Raw genomic sequence first — 25521 nt, 5'->3', positions numbered from 1 at the left:
CCTTCTCAGTTTCCAGACCTGAGCCAGTTCTCAGATCAGAACTCATTGACTGAGATTATAGCATTATGGTAGGTGTATAAGGTAATCCTTTCCCACAAGAACCTAGAGTCATTTACTCATAGAAAGGGAAATATCCAGATCGTTCGAGGGCCGTTGGATACAAGGTCCAAGGTGATGATTATAACTAGGGTTCCAAAGCACCATCGTGGCTGTTAAAGGACAAGAATATGGGAGTCAGGTGATAAATGGAATCCTGGCCCAGGTCCTTCTCACAGACCCACCTAATTATCATTTACCTGGTTCCCAAAAGTATAATTGGAATGGTCATAGAAGTTGGAAAAACACTCACTTCAATTCCTTGACCCATAGAGTAAGAGCTATCGAATTAGGAAAAGCTAAGTGGAAGCCCTTGAAACTTTCTGTAAACCCCCCACAAGCCAAGATAGTAAATTAAAAAAATACATTGCACAGAAACCTGTACACCAATGTTCACTGCAGCACTATTTACAACACCCAATAGGTAGAAACAAACTAAATGTCCATCAGTAGATTATTGGATAAAGAAAACATGGTAGAACATACAATGGAAAATTACTCAGACTCAAAGAGAAACGAAGTCCTTATACATGCCACAACATGGAGGAACCTTGAAAATATTATGCTGAGTGAAATAAGTCAGTCTCAGAAGGACAAATACTGTATGGTCTCACTTACATGAAATAAGCAAATATATAGAAACCAAAGGCTCTCAGGGCTGAGAGGAGGAGGGGAGGGGGGATTACGGTTTAGGGGGCACAGAGCTTATGTTAATGAGGATGAAATAATTTGGAAAAGGATAGTGATAATTGCTGCACAACAGAAGAATGTAATCAGTGTCACTGAATTATACATGCAAAAATCATTCAATTGGCAAATGTTTTGTTATGTATATTTGTAACACATTAAAAAATATGATACACACATACATACACACATATATTATATGTATATGTGGAGGCCTGGTGGCATAGTAGTTAAGAGTTTGGCTGCTAACCAAAAGACCAGCAGTTCAAATTCACCAGCCAGTCCTTGGAAACTCTATGGGGCAGTTCTACTCTGTCCTACAGGGTCGCTATGAGTTGGAATCGACTCAACAGCGATGGGTATATATATATATATATGTATTCCATCCTAAAGGTAGAGATTAGTGCCACTTTCAAAGACTTCAAGGATGCAGGGGTAGTGTGGTCCCATCATATCCCCTAGTTAACTCACTAGTTGGGCCCCTGCAAAAACTGAAGAATCATTGTGGATGACTGTGGGCTACTGCATACTTTTAGTTACGTTTAACATTGTTGTATTATATTCTTCTTTTTTTTTCATTACTCAGTCTTCCAAAGATGTGCTTTCAGTCCCTTCATCCCATTCATTTGGATGGTCCATCATTTCTCTTTTCTTTATGGGTCTTGTGATCTTTTTGTTGGGGCACTGGAATTTTCGAAGGTGTTAACTTTCTCAGTAGTCCCCAGTACTTGGTGTTTTTGCCTGCACCACTTTCTGCAAAAAACTCTTCAGAAGGCCGACCCTTCGGCCTTTGCTTACTGTTTCCTCTCCCTCTCTGTGATAGCTCCTTTTCCTTCCCTGGTTTAATTAGGATTCTAAAGTTCCAGATCTCAGTTTTCCAGTTTCAATGTCTCTCAAACACACCAGAGAACATGCTGTGGTCAATCTGCCCACCAGTGGGCATCACCACTCAGGGGACATATTGTGCACTAATCCGTCTGACCACTAGGGTGCGCAGTCTTCTTGCTCTAGTTATTACTCTCCTCCGTTTCTGCAGCCACGTTTTCAGTTGGAAAAACCACACCCACCCAGCGAGCCCCCTTTGGGTCTGGATGTTGCCCTCCAGTTTGGCCTGAGGCTTCTTTCCCTGCTCTGTGGGGGCTGCTTATATCTATGCTAGCATACAGGGAAAACACAGGCAGACTTTCTTCTGTTTCAGGAGGAGGAGGGGCTGGCACTCCCCAGAACGATCTCCGAGAGATCTGTCTTTTTGGTTTCAGAGCTCCAGTAGCCCTGTGGTGCTTGGGAGAGCAGTCTCCACTTAGGTGACCCGCCTCCTGGCTCCACTGTAGAGAATCTTCTACAGGAGTTCTTATCTGTCCAGCAGCCAACAGTTACCAGGAGTGGAAGGGGTTGTCACACTCCAAGCAGACTCCCAGGGAGGTCGACCTTGTTGGCTGTGGGTGTAGCCTCCATTCAAGATGCCTGCTTTCTAGCATAGGACAGCCCCCTTCAGCAGTCCTCAGTGCCAACCAGCAGGGGGCCAGACAGACCCAAACTGACCCCCAGGGAGGTCTGTCCTGTTGGTTTCAGAGGCCTGAGGTTTGGGGTGTGCAGGGAGGCAGGCAGAGTGTTGGCTACGAGAGCAGACTCTACTGCAGGGGCCTTCTGTAGTAATTAGCAGTTGGTTTGCATCCAACAGTGTCTAGATCAGGGGGGTGCTGGCGCACTCCAAATGGACCCCCAGGGAGGTCTGCCTTGTTGGTTTTAGAGCAGAAGCTTGGGGTTCTGTCTCTTTGTACAGACAGGGGGTGTGGTGGTTAGAAAAGCAGGCTCTTTTTCTAGGCCACTTCCCCAATTCATAGCAGCCAGTGGCCCCTGTGACTGGGGAGGAGGGGCAGGGATGGTAGGAGAAGCAATTTTCCTACCGTATGTGATTCGTTGTTGATTCGTTGATTCTTGCCTGTTTGCAGTTCCCCGCTGCTTTTCTCTGCTCCCCAATTCGGAAGCTGAACACGGTTTCCTTGTTGTATTTGTGAGGGAGGGTCAGAATGATGGCCTGTTTATGCTGCTATCTTCTCAGAATCTGGACTGCAGGCAGTCCTCAGGTTACAAACGACATTCTTTCCGAAGTCTGTCTTTAAGTCAAATTTGTAAGTAAGTCAGAACAGGTACATACAGTTCTTATTTAGAATTAGTTAGTCAAATGTTGTCTTAGTATATAGTATATATTTTACCTTTCTAAGCATATAAAACATCTAAGAAACACTTCCAAACTGCGTAATGTTTCCATGAGCGTCACAAAGTAGCGCGTGCGTTTGTTATTACTTAACACAAATTTTTAATACAATAGGCTTTATGGCAGTCCATTCTTAAGTATGAGTTTTTCGTAAGTCAGACACTGGTAACCCGGGGACTGCCTGTACTGTAAACCTAACTAAGTAGTAGCCCCAATTGCATCAGCTATACCAGATGTAACATCTTTACTAGAACATTCATAGACAAGAGAAATACGCATTTGTGGTCTTACCTGGGGCTACATTTATTCTCCCACTTTCTAACATAACATAGTCTAAAAGAATCTGGACAATCTGGACATTCTACAGAACATCACATTGGTCCCCTATATCAATGAAATCATGTTGATCAAACCAAATGAACAAGAAATGGCAAGTAGTTGGAGGCCTTGGTGAATGGAAGATAAACTCTATAAAGATTCAGGAGTCTGCCACATCAGTGATCTTTTCAGGGATCCAGTGGTGTTGGGCCAGCCAGTCCATCCCCTATACTTTGGAGAGCCAAAGTATAGGACAAGTTAGTGAAACCTGCACCTACTACTCACCTCCATTAAGAAAGAAACACAATACCTTATAGGTCTCTTCATGTTTTGGAGGCAGCATATTCTACATCTGATTCATGTACTAAGTGACATGGAACAGCTTGAGTGGAACCCAGAGCAGTAGAGCTCTGCAGCAAGTCCAGGGAGCTGTGCAAGCAGTTCTGCAACTTGAACCACGTATCAGCAGACCGGATGGTAATTAAAAGTATCTGTGGTGGGAAAAGATGCGTTTTGGAGTTTATGGCAAGCTCCAGTAGGAGAATCACAATGTTGACACCTAGGTTTCTGGAGCAGGATCATTCCATCTGCAGCAGACAGTTATGTACTATTCAAAAAGCATCTCCTGGCATGCTATTGGGCTTTGGTAGAGACTGAGTGACTGACAATAGGACATTGAGTGAACATGCAGCCATAACTTCCCACCATAAACTAGGCGCTGTCAGACGATTCAAGTCATAAGGTTGGGTGAGCATAGCAGCAAGGTATTGTAACATGGAAGTAGTGCAATCCGGGTCAGGCATGAACAGTGCCAGAGGACACAAGCTGCAGGAGCACATGGCCCAGACTCCTGTGTCAGCCATCACTGTTGCACCAATACCTCTCCCTTGACTCACACCTATAGCTGCATGGTGGGGATGTCCCTTAGGACCAGGTGACCAAAAAGAAAAAGGTCCAAGCTTCATGGCGGATGTTATCTCAATATGCGGATACAAGCCAAAAATGGACTGCTGCAGTACTACAGTCCCACTCAGTGGTGGCCCTGAAAGATAGTAGAGAAGAGATACCCTCCTAGTGGGCAGAGCTTCTGGGATTGCACCTGGTCATCCACTTTATGTGGAAAGAGAAGTGACTTGGTGTTAGAATATATAGATTTATGGACAGTGATGAATGGCTTAATTTATTGGTCAAGAGCCTGGAACAAGCAAGATTAGAAGATTGAGGACAAGGAAGTCTGGGAAAGAGGCGTGTATATGGACCTATAGGAATCATTACGAAGTGTGAAGATCTTTGTGTCACATGTTAACTCCCTCCAGAGAACATCCATCATGAAATAGGCACTACACCACAAAGTAGAACAAAATGACTTGGCCAGTTATATCAAACAGCTTCTATTCTTGGTTGGGACAACAGGAGAATGAATATAGTAGCCATGGTGGCAAGCTATACCTGTGCTCAACAGTGTGGGCTCCCACTCACCAAGGCTGATCTCGCTACTGCTGCTGCCAAAACAGATTCCAGTGTTGAGCCCCTGATTTGGCACCATTCCAGGAGGAAACCAATCAGCCACTTCTTGGCAAGTTGATTACATTAGACCCCTCCCAAACCTCGAAAGGACTCAATTCAGTTTGACAGGAATTGACATATTCTGGCTATGGGTTTGACTTTCTTGCCTGCAGGGCCTCAGCTAGCCTTATTATCTGAGGATTCACATACTCCATAGCACTGGATCTTGCATAACATCACAATGGACCATGAAGGAGTGGACATATGACCATGGGATCCACTGGTACCATCATATACTGCCCTGAAACTTCCAGCCTGACAGATCAATGGAATAACCTTTTGAAGATACAGCTAAGGTGCCAATGTAGAGATGACACCTTCTAGGATAGGGCACTATCCTTTGAGATGTGGTATAAATCTTAAATCATAGACTGTTATACGGTACTGTGCCCCAAGTGCAGTTCTACTCAGGACACATGGGGTTACCATGAGTCAGAATTGACTTGACAGCAACTGGTTGTTTGTTGGGTGTCTCCAAGAGGTAGAATACATGGGCCCAAGAACTAAGGGTAGAAAGTAGGAGTGTCCATGCTTATCATTACTCCCAGGGACCTACTTAGAGAATTTATGCTTCCTGTCCCCATAACTCTAGGCTCTGAGTTTCTAGAGGCTGTGGTTTCCAGAGGCAGAATGCCTTCACCAGAATACACAGCAAGAGTCCTATCAAACGTCAAGCTACATTTGTTGCCTACTACTGCCAAGAGACCAGTAGGCAAAAAAAAAAAAAAGTTCTCTCTCCCAGTAGAGTGAACTTCTTCTTGCCATGAGAAGGAGGTAGGGCTGCTGTTTACAATGAGAGCAGGGAAGAATAGATTTAGAACCCAAGTGGTATTCGGGGACATTTCTTGGTACTCCTCTGCCCAATTTTGATGGCAAATAGGCAAGCTCGGCAACCTTGGCCTGAGGATGGCATGGCAACCAGGGGCTCAGACTCTTCTGGAAAGACACTTGGATCACCAGCAGTGCTATCTGAGGGTGCAAGTAATCCAGAATGTGCTAAATGGGACAATGATGACTATCATATGCAACCTCCAGAGTAGTTGTGGTAATGGACTGTAATGTGTCCCACTAACTTCTCCTTTATAAGTTTCTCCAGGAAAAGAGATCAACCAGAATCCTGAAAAAGCTATTTAGAGATGAGGTGACAATATTAATATGAAGCCAGTGGATCCGAGCAGTGAAAGGGGTGCACTGCAGTGGATGCTGGGAGGTGTTCCCAGATACACCCTTCAGGACGGCTTATTCCCCCAGCAGCTGGGAGTATTGTCTGCTGTGGGTCACACTGAATTCTTTCACAGGCCTTTCCCTTGGCCAAAGGGAGGTAGCTGCCTCACCCAAGTTTATACCCCCTTTCTGGGAACAGCTCACATCCAATGACTGGATGATGTGTCTCTTACCTCAAGTCAGGACAACCCTGAAGGATCATCCCAGCTTCAGAACTCCCTGTGGGCTGGCTGGGCCTTCATTGCTACCTCATCATAGTTCACCTTCTCCCTCTGCCCAGTCCTACTTCCCTCACTCCAGGGGTGTTCCCCTCAGTGAACCACCTGCCCACAAACTCCAACTCAAATTTTGTTTCCCAGAGAACCTAGAAATCTCTGTGTGACAGTGCACATATAGAGATATGAAGGTAACCATCTGAAGAAAAATTTAAAAAGTCAAAAGTGGTTTTCTCTAGGGAGAGGAATTAGGGATGAGGTGAGGTGGGGCGGGGAACTGATGTTATATAAGCCCTTCTATACTCTTTTTTTTGTTATTGTGGTAAAATATATATGTGATGGTTAAGATTGTGTGTCACCTTGGCTGGGCCACGATTCTTAGTGTTTATATGCGATCACTTCTATAATTGAATATGCTGTGAGTAGCCAATCAGTTGAAAGGGAGTTTCCTTGGAGATATGGCCTGCATCTGAATATAAACAGACGTTCCGGCTTTTTGCTTGCTCTGGATCCTGCGGCTGCCTCCTATTCGTATGACCTCTGGTTCTTGGGACTTGAGCTATCAGCTTATCTGCCAGTCTTGGGATTCGTTGATCTTCACAGCCTGTGAGCAGAGCCCTGCTTTCTGACCTGCCGATCTTGGGTTCGCCAGCCCCTTCAGCTACATGAATTGGGAAGAGCCTCTATCCTAATCCACAGACTTGAGACACTCCAGCCTCTACAATTGCATGAGCTGTTTCTTTGATATATATCTCTTTATATATATTTATATGCTTTACTGGTTTTGCTTCTCTAGAGAACCTAGCCTAAGACAGAATTTAGTACCGGGAGTGGGGTGCTGTTCTAACAGATACCTAAAATGTGGAAGTTGTTTTGAAACTGTGAATGCATAGAGGAGCAGCAGCAGCAGAGGACCAGAAGCAGCAGAGAAGTGACAGGAACAGAGAACCAGCAGCAGCAGAACCAGGAGACCAGTGCCAGACAGTGCTGGAGCCAACCCACAGAGTGAAAGAGCTGAGTGCTTGTGCACAGGAGGCTTCCTGGTGGAGTGGGGTGCCTCCAGGCACTTATCATGGAGCTAGGCTTGCCGACTCATGGAGCAAGGGAGCTGAGTGCCTGTGCACAGGAGGCTTCCTGAAGGAGTGGGGTGCCTCCGGTTCTTATCGGCGGAGCTAACGAGCTTTAGAACACTTGCCCCAGTAAGGCAGATGTGAGCATGAGGCCTGAGGAGCTGAGAGGCCACAGGAAGCAGAAGCTGAAGAGACATGGGACAAAAGAAACTGAGCTGCCTCAGTCTCAAAAGGTATGGCCATGACCTCAGGGGTTTCAAAGGGTGGAGCCATGGTCTCTGGTGTTTCTAAGGGTAGAGTCACCACTCAGATGGAAGGCAGAGCTGAAGCCCAGGGCCAAGGGACCTCCACTCAGAATCTGGAGACTGTGGCCAATACGTAGAGTCTGGAGGGCAGGGCCATTATGTAAATTGTCTCAGAGAAGAGAGGATTATTTTCAAAGCCTTGAGGGCTAATGTAACGTGTTCTGTGACTTGCTTAGTGCCTGTTATTCATTCTTTTCATACAGTTTCTCCCATTTGTAATGGAAATGTCTAGCTTGTGCCTGTACTGCTATTGTACCTTTGGAAGCAGATAACTTGTATTCTAAATTTCACAGATGAAGAGGAATTTTTGGGTTTTGGACTTGGAGTTAAGACTTTTGCTGTGATATGATGGGATGAATGTTTTGCATGTTGCAACGATGTGATTTTTTGAGGGGAGGGCCAAAGCATGGAATGTCATGGATTGAATTATGTCCCCCCAAAAAATGTGTGTATCAATTTGGCTGGGTCATGATTCCCAGTATTGTATGATTGTGTACCATTTTGTAATCTGATGTGATTTCCTTATGTGTTGTAAACTCTATCACTATGATTGTAATAAGATGGATTAGCAGCAGTTATACTGATGAGGTCTACAAGATTAGATACTGTCTTAACCCAATCTCTTTTGAGATATAAAAGAAAGTAAGCAGAGACAAATGGGGACCTCATACCACCAAGAAATCGCTGCCAGGAGCAGAGCGTGTCCTTTGGACCTGAGGCTCCTGAGCAGGCAAGCTCCTAGACCAAGGGAAGATTGATGACAAGGACCTTCCTCCAGAGCTGACAGAGAGAAAGACTTTGCCTAGAGCTGATGCTCTGAGTTTGGACTTGTAGCCTACTAGAGTGTGTGAGAATAAATTTCTGTTTGTTAAAGCCATCCACTTGTGGTATTTCTGTTAGAGCAACACTAGATAACTAAGACAATATATAACAAAATGTGCCATTTTAATCATTCTTAACTGTACAATTCAGTGACATTAATTGCATTCATCCTATTGTACAATCATCACCACTATCCATTTTCAAATGTTTTTCATCCCCCTAAACAGAACTGGGTACTTCTTAAGTAATAACTCCCTGTCTTAGTTATCTAGTGCTGCTGTAACAGAAATAGCACAAGTGGATGGCTTCAACAAACAAAAGTTTATTCTCTCACAGTCTAGTAGGCTAGAAGTCTGAATTCAGGGCATCAGCTCCAGGGGAAGTCTTTCTCTCTCTGTTGGCCCTGGAGGAAGGTCTTTGTCATCAATCTTTCCCTGGCCTAGGAGCTTCTCCACACAGGAACCCCAGGTCCAAAGGCCATGCTCTGCTCCTGGAACTGCTTTCTTGGTGGTATGAGGTCCCCCATGACTCTCTGCTTGCTTCTGTCTTTTGTATCTCAAAAGAGATTGGCTCAATACACAATCCAATCTTGTAGATTGAGTTCTACCTCATTAACATAACTGCCACTAATCCCATCTCATCAACATCATAGAGATAGGATTTACAACACACAGGAAAATCACATCAGATGACAAAATGGTGGACAATCACACAATACTGGGAATCATGGCCTAGCCAAATTGACAGACATTGTGGGGGGATACAATTTAATCCATGACAGTCCCCATTTCCCCCTCCTCCTTGCCCCCATAATCACTAATAAACTTTTGTCTCTATGTATTTGCCTATTCTAAATATTTCATATAAGTGAGTTCATAGAGTATTTGTCCTTTTGTGTGTCTGACTCAACATGTTTTCAAGGTTCATTCATGTTGTAGCATGTATCAGAACTTCATTTCTCTTTATGGTTGAATAATATTCTATTTAATGAATATACCACATTTGTTTATCCATTCATCTGTTCATGGGCACTTAGGTTGTTTCCACATTTTGGCTATTGTGAATAATGCTGCAGTAAACATTGGTGTACAAGAATCTGTTTGAGTTACTGCTTTCAATTCTTTTGGGCCTATACCTCGGAGTGGAATTGCTGGGTCATACGGTAATTCGAGGAGCCCTGGTGGCACAATGGTTAAGAGCTACAGCTGCTAACCAAAAAGGTTGGCAGCTCGAATCCACCAGCTGCTCCTTGGAAACTCTATGAGGCAGTTCTACTCTGTCCTATAGGATCGCTATGAGTCGGAATCAACTTGACGGCAACAGGTTTGGTTTTTTGTTTGCTTTTTTTTTACGGTAATTCTATGTGTAACTTTTTGAGGAACTGCCCAACTGTTTTCCACAGTGGCTGTAGCATTTTACAATCCCATGAGTGATGGATGAAGATTCCACTTTCTCCACATCCCTGCCAACACTTGTGATTTTCCATTTTTCTGACAATAGCCATCTTAGTGGGTATAAAGTGGTATCTCGTAGTGGTTTTGATTTGCATTTCCCTAATGACTATTGACATTGAGCATCTTTTCATGTGCATGTTGGCCATTTGTATACCTCCTTTGAAGAAATGTCTATTCAAGTCCTTTGCCCATTTTTAAATTGGATGGTTTGTCTTTTTGTTGTTGAGTTGTAGGAGTTCTTCATAGATTCTGTTTTTAACATGTACATGTATTACTTCTATAATTAATTTTTTATTTAAAAATATAAAAGAAATTTAAAGAATCTGATTCTGTCACTCCTCTGTTTAAAACCCTTCAATTGCTCTATACAATGGAGTATTATTCAGTGATTTAAAAAATGAGCTATCAAGTCACGAAAAGACACAGAGGAGCTTTAAATGCATATTGCTAAGTGAAAGAAGCCAGTCTGAAAAGACTACATACTGTAAGATTCCAACTACAGTAAAACCTACTAAAACAAAAACCTATGTAAGGCAGAAACCTATCAGAGAAGGAAAACTCAAATATTTTCCACTAAAATGAGTGATAGAAAGTAGACTCTGTCAAAGGCAGAAAACTTGCAAGACCCAGAGAAACAAGGCAGTCCCATCAAGTTCCAGCCCTCACAGGTTTCACTGTATATGACTTTCTGGAAAAGACAAAACTACAGGTAGTACCCAGGTTATGAATGAGATCCATTCCTAAGTGTGTGTTTAAGTTGAATTTGTAGCTAAATTGGAACAAGTACATATGATTCTTATTTAGCCTTACTTTATTGCAAGAAAAGACTGGAAGCCTTTTCAATGACATAAAAGCTGCACATGCAGCAAGTGAAGGTGATTTTAATGGAGGAATTGTTGCAAGTAGGGGTTGATTCAATCGCTTCAAAGTGAGGGCAAGTTTATACAACATTAAAAGGCAAGTATGAGTTGTCCATAACCTGGGGATTTACTCTTTATTGTTGTTAGGTGCCGTTGAACTGGTTCTGACTCACGAGAGCCTATGTACAACAGAACAAAACACTCTCTGGTCCTGCACCATCCTCACAATCGTTGCTATGTTTGAGTCCACTGTTGCAGCCACTGTGTCAATCCATCTCATCGCGGGTCTTATTCTTTTTCTGCTGACCCTCTACCTCACCAAGCATGTCTTTCTCCAGGGACTGGTCCCTTCTGATAATATGTCCAAAGTACATGAGACGAAGTCTCACCATCCTCACTTCCAAGGAGTACTGTTGCTATACTTCTTCCAAGACTGACTTGTATGCTCTTCTGGCAGTCCGTGGTCTATTCAATATTCTTGGCCAACACCATAATTCAAAGGCATCAATTCTTCGGTCTTCCTTATTCACTGTCCAGCTTTCACATGCATATGAGGTGAATGAAAATACCACAGCCTGGGTCAGGTGCTCCTTAGTCCTCAAAGTGACAACTTTGCTTTTCAACACTTTAAAGAGGTCTTTTGCAGCAGATTTGCCTAACGCAGTATGTCACTTGATTTCTTGACTGCTGCTTCCATAAGTGTTGACTGTGGATCCAAATAAAATGAAATCCTTGACAACTTCAGTCTTTTCTCTGTTTATTACGATGTTGCTTATTGGTCCAGTTGTGATGGTTTTTGTTTTCTTTATGTTGAAATGCAATCCACACTGAGGGTTGTAATCTTTTATCCTCATTAGTAAGTGCTTCAAGTCTTCTTCACTTTCAGCTACAAAGGTTGTGCCATCTGCATATCGCAGGTTGTTAATGAGTCTTTCTCCAATCCTGATACCACATTCATCCTTACATAATCCAGCTTCTTGGATTATTTGCTCTGCATACAGATTGAATAAGTATGGTGAAAGAATACGACCCTGAAGTGTACTTTTCTTTATTTTGAACCACACAGTATCCCCTTGTTCTGTTCAAGCAACTGCCTTTTGATCTATGTACAGGTCACGCATGAGCACAATTAAGAATATGACCATTCTTTGCAATGTTATCCATAATTTGTTATGATCCACACAGTTGAGCGCCATTGCATAGTCAGTAAAACACAGGTAAACATCTTTCTGGAATTCTCTGCTTTCAGCCAAGATCTATCTGACATCAGCAATGATATCCCTTGTGCCATGCCCTCTTCTGAATCCAGCTTGAACTTCTGGCAGTTCCCTGTCGATGTACTGCTGCAACTACTTTTGAATGATGTTCAGCAAAATTTTACCTGTGTGTGATATTAATGGTATTGTTCAATAATTTCCACATTCTGCTGGATCACCTTTCTTTGGAATGGGCACAAATATGGATCTCTTCCAGTCGGTTGGCCAGGTAGCTGTCTTCCAAATTTCTCGGCATAGACGAGTGAGCACTTCCAGTGCTGCATCCGTTTGTTGAAACATCTCACTTGATATTCTGTCAGTTCCTGAAGCCTTGTTTTTCACCAATGCCTTCAGTGCAGCTTGGACTTCTTTCTTCAATACCACTGGTTGTTGATTATATGCTACCTCCTGAAATGGATGAATGTCGACCAATTATTTTTGGTAACGTGACTCTGCGTATTCCTTCCATCTTCTTTTGACACTTCCTGCATTGTTCAATATTTTGCCCATAGAATGCTTCAAAATTGCAACTCGAGGCTTGAATTTTGAATTTTTCTTCAGTTCTTTCAGCTTGAGAAATGCTGAGCGTGTTCTCTCTTCTGGTTTTCTAACTCCAGATCTTTGCACATTTCATTATAATACTTTACTTTGTCTTCTCAAGCCACCATTTGAAACCTTTGGTTCAGCTCTTTTACTTCATCATTCCTTAGAGATAGTAAAAAGATCAGTGGTTGCCAGGGGCTGGGGTGGGGGGGGCAGCGAGAATGAATAGATGAAACACAGGGCATTTTAAGGACAGTGAAACTATTCTGCATGATAATATAATGGTGGATATTATGCATTTGCCAAAATCTATGGAACTAAACAACACAAGTATCTAAAACTATGGACTTTAGTTGATAACAATGTATCACTATTGGTTAAGCAATTGTAACAAATGTACTACACTAATGCAAGATGTGAATAAATAGGAGAAACCGTGTACAGAGGGGAGATGGACTATATGGGAACTCACTGTGCTTCCTGTGCAAATTTTTCTGTAACCTAAAACCTAAAACTGCTCTAAAAAATAAAGTGTATTAAAAAAAAGAAACTTTCAGTTGCTTCCTAGTGCCCTTAGAATAATCCTAAAAAATCCTTAACATGGTTTGTAAGTCCCTCCCCATCTGGACCCTCTTGAATTTCCAGTCTCATTTTTGGCCACTCCATTTCACTCTCCCTGTTACCTGCCTTTCTGGACTTTCAGGTTCTTAATGGGTTTCTCTCCTCTCTCAGCTTCAAACATGCTGCTATCTCTGTCTGGAATACTTTTCCTTTCCTCCTCTCCACCTATATCCCTCCCATTCATCCATCAGATTCAGCTTAAATGTTACCATCTCTGTGAGACCTTCTCTAGTCTATTAGATAGATAGATAGATAGGCAGACAGATAGACAGATGGATAGATGCCATTGAGTCAATTCCAAATCATGGAGACCTTATGGATAACAGAACAAAACATTGCCTGGTCCTGCGTCACCCTCACAAATGCCAACATGTTGTTGTGTCTATTGTGCCAATCCATCTGTCTTAGGCTGGGTTCTCTAGAGAAGCAAAACCAGTGAAGTTTATAAATATACATATAGAGAGAGATTTATATCAAGGAAACAGCTCACGCGATTGTAGAGGCTAGAACATCCCAAGACAGTGGATCAGGGTAGAGGCGTCTCCCAAGTCACACAGCAGAAGCTGGCAAGCCCAAGATCGGCAGGTCAGAGAGCAGGGCTCCCACTCACAGGCTGTGCAGATCGACGAATCCCAAGTTCGGCAGATAAGCTGACAGCTCAAGTCCCAAGAACTGGAGATGAGGTGGCAGGCGGCAGCTGCAGGATCCAGAGAGCAAAAAGCCAGAAGGTCTGCTTATATACAGATGCAGGCCACACACCCCAAGGAGACTCCCTTTCATCTGATTGGCTACTCACAGTATATTCAATCATGGGAGTGATTACATTAAAACACTGAGAATCATGGCCCAGCCAAGTTGACACACGATCTTAACCATCACACCATCTTACCAAGGGTCTCCCTCACCCTCACCGGCCCTCTACCAAACATGATGTCCTCCTCCAGCAATTGATCCCCCCTGATGACATGTCTAAAGCAAGCAAGTCAAACAATGTTCTGTTGTGATCCATAAGATTTTCATTGGCTAATTTTTGGAAGTAGATCACCAGGCCTTTCTTCCTAGTCTCTCTTAGTCTAGAAGCTCCACTGAAACCTGTCCACCATAGGTGACCCTGCTGGTAATTGAGATACCAGTGGCATAGCTTCCAGCATCATGGCAATACACAAACCACCACAGTACAACTAACCAATAAGCAGGTCATGGCTAGGCCCCCCTCTTATCATACCCATAGCACCCGTTTTTCTTCTTATCGTCAATCTCCTATAATTATGTATTTACTGCCCACATTTGCTTTATTATTCCATAAAGACTGAAAGTCTACTTTGTTACTGCTGTATCACTAGCACCCAGGACATTAAATAAATATTTACTAAATTAAGAATTTTGCCAAAATATTTTCTATAATCTAAGTTATGTAACATAAGACAAGTAATATAGCCTGTCTTTGCCTCAGTTTGCTCAAGTATAAAATAAGGCTAAAAATAATACCTACATCAATGGATTGTTTTGAGGATTAAATGAAGTATGTTGATAAAGTCCTTAGCACTGTGACTGCCAAACGGTAAGCATTTGGTTAATGTATGGTTAAAATAAAGAAATGCTGTATCAATTTACACTCACACCAGCAGATTTTGAGGTTGTCACTCTTTACCCTTTCCAATATCGAGTATTCTGGGTTTTTTTTTTTTAATATTTTTGCAAATATTATAGGCAAAATGGCATCTTGTGGTTTTAAGCCAATGTGTATTTTTAAGTTAACTGCTTTTGTTAATAAGATGGTTGCATCCTGCTGCTCCGTGCCAGGTACACCATAGAGCAAATATCCATGTTCCTCTCTCTCCCTGTCATACTCCCTGTCAAGCTTATTTCTGGCAGGGGTAGGGGGTAGTATTTGAGAAGACAGCCCCCAATTTAGAAGCATATTGTGCAAGGCCTGGGCAGTTGGATTTCAAGTATTTTTCACAGACACCTTCAGGTTTTGTCTGAGTCCTTTTTTTCATCCTTATGGGAAGGTCGTGGGGCCCAACTCCCTCCTCAACCAACCCAGGTGGCTGCTTCTTCCTTGAACGTTTCCAAATGACGTCGAGCCCTGCAGGCCCAGAGGCCCCTCCACACTTCCTGCCTGGGGTTCAGAAGCCTGCCTCCCCTCCCAGCTTTGGGTGCCTGCTTCGGAAAATAGTGAGTCTCCCTCCTATAAAGCCCCCCTTTTCATCCTAGCATTGGGAGCGATGGCCCCAGGGTCCTCAGCTCCAGCAGATGTTTTGAAAAAGTTCTCTGGTTTCTTTTTCAGAAGTTTAACAAACCTACTCACCTCCGCCATCTTAGGTAAAGTAAGTGTCCAGCAAGGGAAGGATGCCGCCGGGTGTTCTCTGGGTATATCTGGGACTGTGCCTCTTATCAGGTGAGTAGAATGGAATGAAAAGGGGTGGTATTTCTCCAGAACACTGGGAGGCTCACAACTTTCCCTGGGCTGCCCAGTGACATGAAGGAGCCTCATTTACCAGAAAATATAAGGAACTATTTGTGCTACAGTAGCGTAGGGAGTTAGGGCTGGAGGCTAAGGAAAAAGATGTTCCCCAGGTGCCTGGGAGACAGTTCAGTGAACAGCCAAAGAAGAGAGGTTGGGATGACCATGTCTACTGAAAGCAAAGAGATCTCTGCCTGCAAGAGTAAGCTTGTTCCGTTAGTGAGTTTACCAAGCCCTTAGAGATTAATACGAAAGAGATTACAAGAGCCAACCTCCATTCTTTGTTTTGGAGAGACCAGGTGTAGGACAAATAGTTGAACCCAAACTGTGCACACTGTATAGCAAGTTTAGTACCTTTGAGACAATAAAACAGCTCATAATAGTTAGTCCTTTTCAGTTGATCAAGAGCTTTTTACCAGCTTAAACCTTTGTGAAGCAAAGTGGAATATAAATTGGTAAATAACAAAGATGATTTATATCTCTCATAGGAGATCAATAATACTAAAAAAAAAAGGTTACCATTTACTGAGTGCCAGACATTGTAAAAAGAAAAATATGTACACGTGTTAATTTAATCATTACCTCCACCTTGGGAAACAGGCATTATATCCCCTACTTTACAGACAAAGAAATTGAATAATTTGTTTAAAACCACACGGATAGTAAGTACTGAAGCTGATCTGGAAAGCCAGGTCTGTCTGTCTACAAGACCTGTCCTCTTAATGGTGGCGCATGAGGCAAAATGGTTGAGAGGGTTTTGTTTCCGAGACCTACAAAATGCTACCACAGCTGGGGCTGTTGTTGCAGAGCTGCAGCCATGATGTCACCACCTACTGCTTCATCCTCAGAGGTCTATGTAGACTCGGGCTTCTCAGCCTTGACTGTGTACACTGATCACCTGGGGATCTTGTTAAAATGCAGCTTCTGCTTCAGTAGGTCTGGAGCGGAGACTGGGATTCTGCATTTCCAGCAAGTTCCCAGGTGATGCTCTGCTACTGGTCGGAGGAATATACTTCGAGTAGCAAGCGGCAGAGTGTGACTTCTGCAGGGAATGATCAGGCATTTTCTTAGAGGCCTACAGTATAAACTATGCTCTTTCAGGGCTGGATTACACAATAAGCAAGGTATGCATGGGCTTACTTGTGCATACTTACTAATCTGTAGTGAACAATTTCACCAGTTTTTCACCACATGTGGTGAAACTTGCTTACTGGTTAATCTGCCTCTGCATTCGTTCGGAAAAAGAGGGAGTATCAAAGGCCTAAGCCCCTATACCCCCTAGAAACTTGGCCTTGTGAGTATGTGCCTAATCTGCTCTGGCGAGGGACCCTCGCCCAGTATGGAGGCTGTTGGTCCAGTGGAGGTCCAGGTAAGCAGAAAACTTTCAGACAGTGCAAGGGAAACTGGTCATTTAACAAATCTGACTTATTGCTGGGTGAGGGCACTCTGAGGGCCCAGTGGAAACGTGAGCAGGTTTTTCTACGCACAGGCTCTAGTTGGTGAGTAATCTGGGTGTCAAATATTTCCATCTCTGTCTCAGGCAGAAAACAAATGGAACAACTGAACCATTCGACAAGCAGAAGCCAGAGATGGAACAAGAATCCCTACATTTATACCCAAATAAGAGCATATTTTTCTCCACAGTCAAATAGCAACTTTCAAAACGAAAGCTTGGTTGCAAAATTCTTTTGCTATTTCTCCAGTTGACCAAAAAAACAACTTTTTTAACTCCTGTTTGTCAAATATCGTGTGTTCATGTTTAATGCTAAATGCTTCCTTGCTCTGTCTTATTCTGAATGGACCAAGAATCCCTAGAGCATCATTTGTCTTGGGGTAGGAATGACTGTGATCCAGCAGTGGGTAGGAAGGACTTTAGATGCTCATAAATGGTCAGATTGGAATATAGCCCATTTTCTGTTTGGAATTACAGGCACTCACAACATTTACCAATGCTTTTTTTCTTATTATTTCTTTTCTAGGTGGTTCTTGGGAGCAGCCGGGTGAGATACTCTTTCCTTCCTTTTTATGAAATCAGCATTCTTTGTGTTTATGAGTGGAACTTTCTCTAGGCCTCCCAAAGAGCATCCACAGAGACCAGTAAAAGGGGTTTCTACCATCTTTCTTCTTTGCATTTTCCTCAGAAGTTGAGAGATATTTTAGTCAGGAAGAGGAAAGCACAAGAGATCATAAGAAACAGTGCAACTTAACTATTCGAAAGGAAAAAAATGGAGACAATTAAGTTGAAAGTGCCAACAGTTGTTGTTTGCTTGCATTTCATATTTAAGGTGAGATTTTGTAGAGGGTGTGTCGCTGGAATGCATGTCTGGGGACGCACTGGATAAGCCACGTTGTATAGGGATGCTGCTCCACACTTCAGGGGGCAGCTTTTGAGTGCACAGTTGACACAACACGTCTGAATACTCTGAGTGTGTGTGTGCATGTGTCTGCATGTGTGTGCACATGCATGCGAGTATGCCTGGACTGGATTTCCTGTCTCAATCATAGCAGTAGAGTCAGAGGTGACTCAATATTTGAAGCCTCTCTATTCAATCAGCTCTTCCAAACTGATTGAACCAATTTCATATTCAAAGGCAACCACTGTGCGAGTCTACATTCTGGTGCACTGCCTAATTTGTAGTGCATGTAGGAGTCATTGTTGTAAATGGCCATCAGTTGAATGTAGAATCTAGAGCCCAAAACAACTTTTCATATACAGCAATGAGGAATTTGAGGATCCATTGCTTTCTAAAGGATAAGGGAAGAGTCCTAACTCATGGGAGCAGGGTCCGATCTTAGTAGCTGATAGGAGTGTTGCTAATGGTTTCTTATCATTTCCTTTTCAGACAATGAAGAAAAGGGTAAGAGGATTTTCACTTTATACAACCTGTTTTCAAATGTGGAGCCAAAATGGTCATAGAGGACAATCACAGTGTTGGAGAACCAGAGCTGTTAGAGCAAAAATACAATCATCTTTCAGTAGGATCTATGTGAGATGTGACTATATTTGTTGTTAGCTGTCATGTCTGACTATAGCTAAGCACGATCAAGTGGCATGTATCCTTGAGCATATGATCAAGGAAGAATACACATGTGGGTGCGGGCTGGAGTGACCACACATTTTTGGGTAAACTATGAGTTCCTTGAAGGCAGAGGCAGCATCTTATTTACCTGGCCTGATACCTGGCAAATACTAGATGCTCAAGGAATATTTTTTGAATGAATACATGAACAAGCACATGAATGCATTGTTAATTCTCTCTCCTCCAGACGCTGGTGGTCTTTTGTGAGAGACAAATAATTCATAATTTAGTGTGTTATGTGCTACCATATGGGTGGATACAGAGTAAAATATAGAGAGAGGACCGGTCAATTCTACAGAGGGTAGTTAAGGAAGGTTCCCCAGAGGAGGTGATTCCTCAGCTAAGTTTTGAAGGATGAGCTGGTTTTCTAGGGAAGGAGAATTATTCTAGGCAGAGGAGATAAAGCTGTACAGTATGAGGTTAAGAGTCTAACTCTGAAGCTAGACTGCTGTGTTTGAATCCTGGCTCAACTCCTTACTTGCTGGGTATCTGAACAATTTTCTTAACTTCTCTGTGCCTAGCATCATCATCTGTAAAATGGGAATAATAATGGTGCCTAGTTTATAGGGTTGTTGTAAGGATTGTGCAAGTAGTTTATTTAAGTCACTTAGACTATTAGCTAGTATAGAGAAGACAGTAGGTAAATCTTAGCTATTATTATATGGGAAACATACAGACTATAGAAAATAAACATTAACGTTTATTGAGTACTTTTGTTCTAGGTATTGCCTAAATATTTTACCTGAATTTCCTTATTTAATTCTTCTAACATCCTCATTTTAGACAGGGAAACCGAGGCTTAGAAAATAAATAGTCCGATCACAGAAATAAATATAAATGCAGATTTATCAGATACTGAAGCTCGCTTTCTTAACCATTATGAATTCTTGTCTCTGGATGTGTCAAACATCTTTGTAAGCATAACTATTTCTAAGCATAGACACATAGGCCCTTGTATGAGCATATGTAAGCTTTGCAACTGAATTTGTTCCAGTAAAAACCAAGTTAGGAGCAATATCCTTTCCATTTCTTTTTCAAACAAATATACCAAGCAGAGTATAATATTTATTTATTTTTTAATTACTCTATTTGTGATTTCTAGTTCATTTAACATTTCTAAAAAACATCAGTGCTGAAAGATCATTTTTAAGTCAATATAAATGATCTGTTGTCACTATACTCAACTCCTAATTATTAGCAGGTGGATAAACCGCTGGAGAACGATTTGTTTACATTTTGTGTAGTCTCAGCCAGAGGGCTCCCTGAGTGACTGGGTCAGAGCTCTGTTCTGTTCTCCATTGTAGCAGAACCTCAGCGGGGAAAGGGAACTAACGTTTCTCTTAAGCACCTGCTATGTGCCATCCATTTTCACCTTCATAACCCATTTAATTCTCACAAAAACCTAGGGAGGTGGGTCTTTTATCTCCATTTCCCTGACGAGGAAAATGAGGTTTAGAGAGGTTAAATGACCTGCCTTGGTCACATAGCCTAGGGTAGAGCTGGGATTCCAACTGTGGCCTTCCGACTCTGAGCCCCATTGTATACTGTAGCCAAGCGTCCCTAACAGGGAGAGGGCTAACTCTGAGTGCCACTACCTCTCCTCTCTGCCAGCTGTCATGTCCAGGCTCTGCCATAGCCTTGTGCTGCCCAGTGTCCCAGTCCTAAGTTCCCCAGGAAACAGAGATGCACCCCAGGACCCCACCTCCCAGGGCAAAACTGCCCGCTATGAGCAATGTGGCTGGATCCCCAAATTATATTGGTGCATTATTTATGGATTTCAGTTGTCTAAACTAATGGTCCCTTCCTCTAACAAAAATAATTGAGATGATTTAAAATAAAGTTGCTTTTTATTGGAAGAACCATTTCCTAACAATGTGTAAGGTGCTTCAAATTATTTAAGGGAAATAACAGAGCAAAGTGTATGGAATAAGAAAAAAAGATGTTTGATCTCTGTAATGAGGGACTGTTTTTGTTTTAAGAAAAAAATTATGAATAATGAGAAGTAGGTAAGCCCAAGAATCAGTGATTCAAAGGTGTGCCAGTCTTTATCTCTAAGAAGACCCCTTCATCTCTATCTGGTATATGGTCTGGCTAATGCAGGACGATCAGAATTCTGGAATTCTTTTTCAGCTTTAGGACCTAAAAGCTTCAGTGCATCTAGGTCTAGGAGTACGTACTGGTATGTTCTCAATTTGATATATCCGAGTTATATCTCTGAGCATACTCATGGGCTAAGTATATACCTCACCTCCAAGGCTTGGGGCTCACTGAAGGATAGGATCCCCTTTGAGAATGCTTGGGGCAGTGTCTAGTCCCACTTGAAAAATCTGACCTGCAATTTAAACTTAAACTAAGGTTATTCTCTTACCACTCTTTTCTTTTTTTCATTTTCAGATGACGCTCCAAGGAAGAGTGAGTTTATCAGTCTTTTATTAATTCCCTTTCTGAGAATGCATACCAGTGGGTAGAGGTGAAGAAGTTGATTCAGAGAGATTAACCCTACGAACTGAGGTCCTCCCAATGTTACATCCCCAACCTCCATTTTGAAAAGGTTCCAAATAGGGATTTTTATACTTTACTTCCATCCTTCCCTCCCGTGTTTAAACCCTGACATCTTTTAAAAGGTTCTCTAGTTCCCCTTCTCCCACATACCTCCTCTTTTACACCCTCTAGCCAGTAAGGTTCCCTTCTGATAAGCAAATCTAAGACCCTGATGACAGGTAACTTTCTGCATTTGGTTGATTCTTTTGTCACTAGTTTGCTTTTTCTGAAATCTTCCCGGTTTCTCCCTTTAATTTCCTTTCTCCTCGTCTTCCCTGTCCCCCAGGTTATAAAGTCTCCATATCTGGAACCAAGGTAGTGCTGACATGCCCCGAGGAAAGCGATTCACCAGTTTGGAAGCATAATGATAAAGACGTAGGCGAACCTGCAAACCTGTTAGTACTGGATGATTTTTCAGAAGTGGAGAACAGTGGTTATTATGACTGCTCTAACGGGAACGGAAACAAGGGCCTCCGTCTCTACCTGAAAGCGAGAGGTAGTACAGGTCTCTGGGACAAGGCCTACTAGAATGAGGAGGATCATTTCGAAAGGGCATTCCCAATTATTTCCCCTAAACCAACTCACAGTTTCCTGACATCCTTGTGTTTCCTCCTACACTTAATCCTGGGACTCTCTAGTACCATACAGCATCAGTGTTTTCTGAAATATAGATTAAACACCAACGTGGGGCTGTCCGGGCAACCTAGGTCAGCACTAGACCTCAAGCAGCAACTAGACCCAAGAGACAGGACTGGGTCATTTGCATTGTATCATGCCCGGAATTATGGCACACCCATATGAGTTTCTCTGATGCTTTATCCAGACAAGTCAGAAGGATTTGCAAAGAAGACTCAAAGCCGCTATAATAAAATTTCATAAGTTAAGGCATAGTAGTAATATAATAATGATAGCTAACAGGTTGTGGGAGAAAGATGTAGCAGTCTGCTTTTATAGAGACTTACAGCCTTTGAAACTGTATGGGGTCACCATGAGTCAGAATCAACTCCATGGCAGCGAGTCTGGTTTTTTTGATATATTAAACTGCAGGGACTGTACCAAACACTTGCCAGGGACTATTTGCTATACTTGTCTCAACAATCATATGCATTAAGTACTATTTTATTCTCATTTTATAAATGAGGAAACAGAGGCTTTGTGAGTTAAAAACACATTTCACAATTCTCACAGCTAGTGAATAATGGAGCTAGGACTTGAACCCAGGACTGTCTGGCTCCAGAGGCTCAAGCTGTAACCACCACACTTGGTTCGGTGTTGTTGTTGTTATAAGCATATTGAATGGGAGGGCTCTGGCCATGGCAAGCAAGGGAGTACTGAGGGGAGAATCACTTTCATTTGTTCTTTTCTCATGTCTAGTTCCCTCGTATTTTTCCTTTCTCAATGATTTCTTCTCATCTTTCTATACCCTTGCTGCAGTGTGTGAGAGCTGCATGGAGGTGAATCTGCTGGCAGTGGTCGCAATCGTCATAGGTGATATCTGCATCACTCTGGGCTTGCTGCTGGTGGTTTATTACTGGAGCAAGAACAGAAAGGCCAAGGCCAAGCCTGTGAAGCGAGGAACGGGTGCCGGCGGCAGGCCCAGGGGTAAGAACTCAGAGCTAGGTCTGAGAAGATTCCCACCAAGGGGGAGTCCAACCTGGGCCAGATGGGCTTCCATAGAACATGCTTGTGAGGCCAAGATCTCAGCAGACGGTAGTGTCTCAGGTCACTCCTCTTCTTCCCAACCTAGAAAAGGGTCAAAGAAGTCTATTAACATATAGCTTCCTCAAGAAGTCTATTAGCATATGTTATTGTTGTTAGGTGCCCTAAGTACAACATAACAACCTTATGTACGACAGAAGGAGACATTTCTCGGTCCTGCATCATCCTCACAATCGTTGCTCTGTTTGAGCCCATTGTTGCAGCCACTGTGTCAATCAGTCTCCTTGAGGATCTTCTTCTTTTTTACTGACCCTCTACTTTACCAAGTATAATGACCTTCTCCAGGGACTGGTCTCTATATTAACATATAGCTTCCTCAAATGCTGGTCAGTGTTCTGGAGTAATCAGATTCCATCCCCAAGCTATGTGAAGAGAAACCTTAGGGCATAAGTTACTGCCTTTTCCTTTCCCCTCCCCAGTGAAAAAAAACAATGGGAGGCTCTTGAACCGAAATCGCAAAAGGATGAGAGAAGAGTGTGGGGTGTTTAGAAACGGGATGAAAGAAAGAAAAGAGAAAGGGGAGCTGAGATGGGAAAAGGGAGAAGTAAAGGAGAGAATGAAGGGGTTTGCCATCCTTGAGCAATCCATGGCAGTCATTATTGCAAGATTGGTGTTCCCTCTTAGAAACAAATCCCTTTCACCTCCCTCCTCTGCAGGAAAAAACAAGGAGAAGCCACCACCTGTTCCCAACCCAGACTACGAGGTAACAGGGGATAAAGTGGGCCAGGAAGGGGGGGACCCTTCTAGGGGAGAAGGGAACAGATGGGGCCATCTGCCAAAGTCTACAAAGCCCCTCACTCAGGGCTCCCAGGAGAACCTACCAGGTGCCCACCTCTGCCTCCTCATGGTAGGGTAGGACATCTCTAAGGCTACACAGCTTCCACAATCATGATGGGGAATGGGGGGCGGGGGTGAGCAGATACACTCCTCTTTCTCTGACTTATTCACTGGCTGGGATACAGCCTTGGAGAATACCATGTATGTAAATTCTAACACTTAAACTCAAGGCTGATATTCTACCACCAGGTACCAGTACGCTTAACACCAGTTATTAAAATATTGAAACACTTCATTGGTAAATAGCCGCAAGCTTGCCCCCCTACACACACACACTCACACACTGCCAGCCATCGAAGCCCCTCCCACAGATCCTACTGGACTGCCTCTTGATTTGGAAACTAAAGAGTTAATGCTGGCAGAGCAGAGGACCCCACCAGAATTATTATGATTGGCTGGTATGTGTGCACCCCCAGTTGTTAAACATTTTGAATAGCACCCCTGGTTAACTCAACAAATATTTATTCAGCACCAGCCAAGCATGTGGTATTCACTTTATCACGAATGATTTCATTTAACCCTGGCAAAAGCCCAGAAAGGTGGGTCTTTAGATTCCCAATTTTGAGATGGGAAAGTTGAGGCTCTCCGGAGGGGACCAGCTCAAGTCTCCTACAAGTCAGTGCTAAATCCTAGGATTCGCGCCTACCTCCTGACTCCGAGTCCAAGTTTCTTTCCATTGCACCAAAGTTACGTCTTCAGAAACCCTTCTGCTTCCTCCCACCCTACTGACCAGCCCCCTCTCTCTTTCACCCCCAGCCCATCCGGAAGGGCCAGCAGGACCTGTATGCTGGCCTGAATCAGAGAAACATCTGAGGGCTTCTGACGACCCCTGCCTCCCACCACCCAGATCTGGCTCCTCTCTGGGCCCCCTGCTACTCCCTGTTCCCTGGACAAATCTTGGACCTCGCAAGAGAATTGTCCCTCTGCCTTGTGGTGAACACACACTGTACAGTCTTTTCCCCAGCTCCCTCCTTCCTGCTTTCTCTACTGGTGTTCGGACGTAGGATATTGCTGCTTTATTGCCCTTTGAAACATCATCGCTAGTCACCCCCTCACACCTGGCAGGCCCTCTTGTCAGTATATTTATTTCTGTTCTTCACTCCTCCCCACCCACCCCTATGGCTCTTCCTTCTCCCTTCAGTTCCCTCCTTTTCCTCTATATAAGTTGTCCCATCCCTAACTATTCCATCTGCCTTACTATTTTCCAGCTCTATTTTGCATCCCTCCAGGGATGGACTTGTTGGCAGATGTCCTGCCCCATTCACAGAGCCTGGGCCCAGAGCCAACCCTGGGCTCCCTCCCCTCTGTCTCTACTCTAGGGCCCCGCCAGTAGTCACTGGCATCTCCCCAGGAATGCTCTAGTTCCTTGTTCGCTGAGAGAGAAAAAGAAATAAAGTATCTTTGCCTGAAAGAGTTGCTGCCCCTCTTTTCTGGGAGGCCCTCAGAGGCTGCTTTACTTCCTAAGACGCCTCAGGTCCTCCCTGCCACCCCCACCCTTCCTTTCAATAAATTCTCACCTATGGTCCCAAAGACAAGTACAACCTATTTTCACAGCTAGTGGGAGGATTTTCTGAAGCTCTCATTTGGAGAGGGCATTAGGGAGCAAATGTCTAATTAACTTC

General features: G+C 43.3%; 1 protein-coding gene across 3 annotated transcripts; it reads left to right on the top strand.

Annotated features, from left to right (window-relative positions):
- Positions 1 to 15371: 15371 nt before the first annotated feature.
- Positions 15372 to 25303, top strand: LOC101359660 (T-cell surface glycoprotein CD3 epsilon chain). 3 transcript variants are annotated; one of them, XM_023739954.1, is made up of 9 exons: positions 15372 to 15433; positions 15546 to 15656; positions 17702 to 17722; positions 18566 to 18580; positions 21197 to 21214; positions 21630 to 21839; positions 22778 to 22945; positions 23719 to 23765; positions 24656 to 25303. In XM_023739954.1, the coding sequence occupies exons 2-9, from the start codon at positions 15608 to 15610 to the stop codon at positions 24710 to 24712; spliced, it is 585 nt and encodes a 194-aa protein (XP_023595722.1). In that variant the 5' UTR covers positions 15372 to 15433; positions 15546 to 15607; the 3' UTR covers positions 24713 to 25303. The 3 variants fall into 3 exon arrangements, with proteins under 3 accessions (XP_023595722.1, XP_023595720.1, XP_023595721.1); XM_023739952.1 differs by lacking the exons at positions 23719 to 23765; positions 24656 to 25303 and having other exon boundaries at positions 22778 to 23652; XM_023739953.1 differs by lacking the exons at positions 23719 to 23765; positions 24656 to 25303 and having other exon boundaries at positions 15394 to 15433; positions 15549 to 15656; positions 22778 to 23652.
- The last annotated feature ends 218 nt before the right edge of the window (positions 25304 to 25521 follow it).

This window comes from Trichechus manatus, unplaced genomic scaffold (genome assembly GCF_000243295.1).
Source record: "Trichechus manatus latirostris isolate Lorelei unplaced genomic scaffold, TriManLat1.0 scaffold00143, whole genome shotgun sequence".
Lineage (NCBI taxonomy): Eukaryota > Metazoa > Chordata > Mammalia > Sirenia > Trichechidae > Trichechus > Trichechus manatus.
Note: the sequence above shows the minus strand (reverse complement) of the source record. Positions and strands in the feature narration are given on the sequence as shown.

Bases quoted from the DNA above. Each gene is read 5' to 3' on its own strand.
- LOC101359660 (XM_023739952.1), top strand. From the start codon at position 15,608: ATGCCGCCGGGTGTTCTCTGGGTATATCTGGGACTGTGCCTCTTATCA. The intron at 15,657-17,701 runs GTGAGTAGAATG...TTTCTTTTCTAG, and splicing joins GGGACTGTGCCTCTTATCAG to GTGGTTCTTGGGAGCAGCCG. The intron at 21,840-22,777 runs GTAGTACAGGTC...CCCTTGCTGCAG, and splicing joins TCTCTACCTGAAAGCGAGAG to TGTGTGAGAGCTGCATGGAG.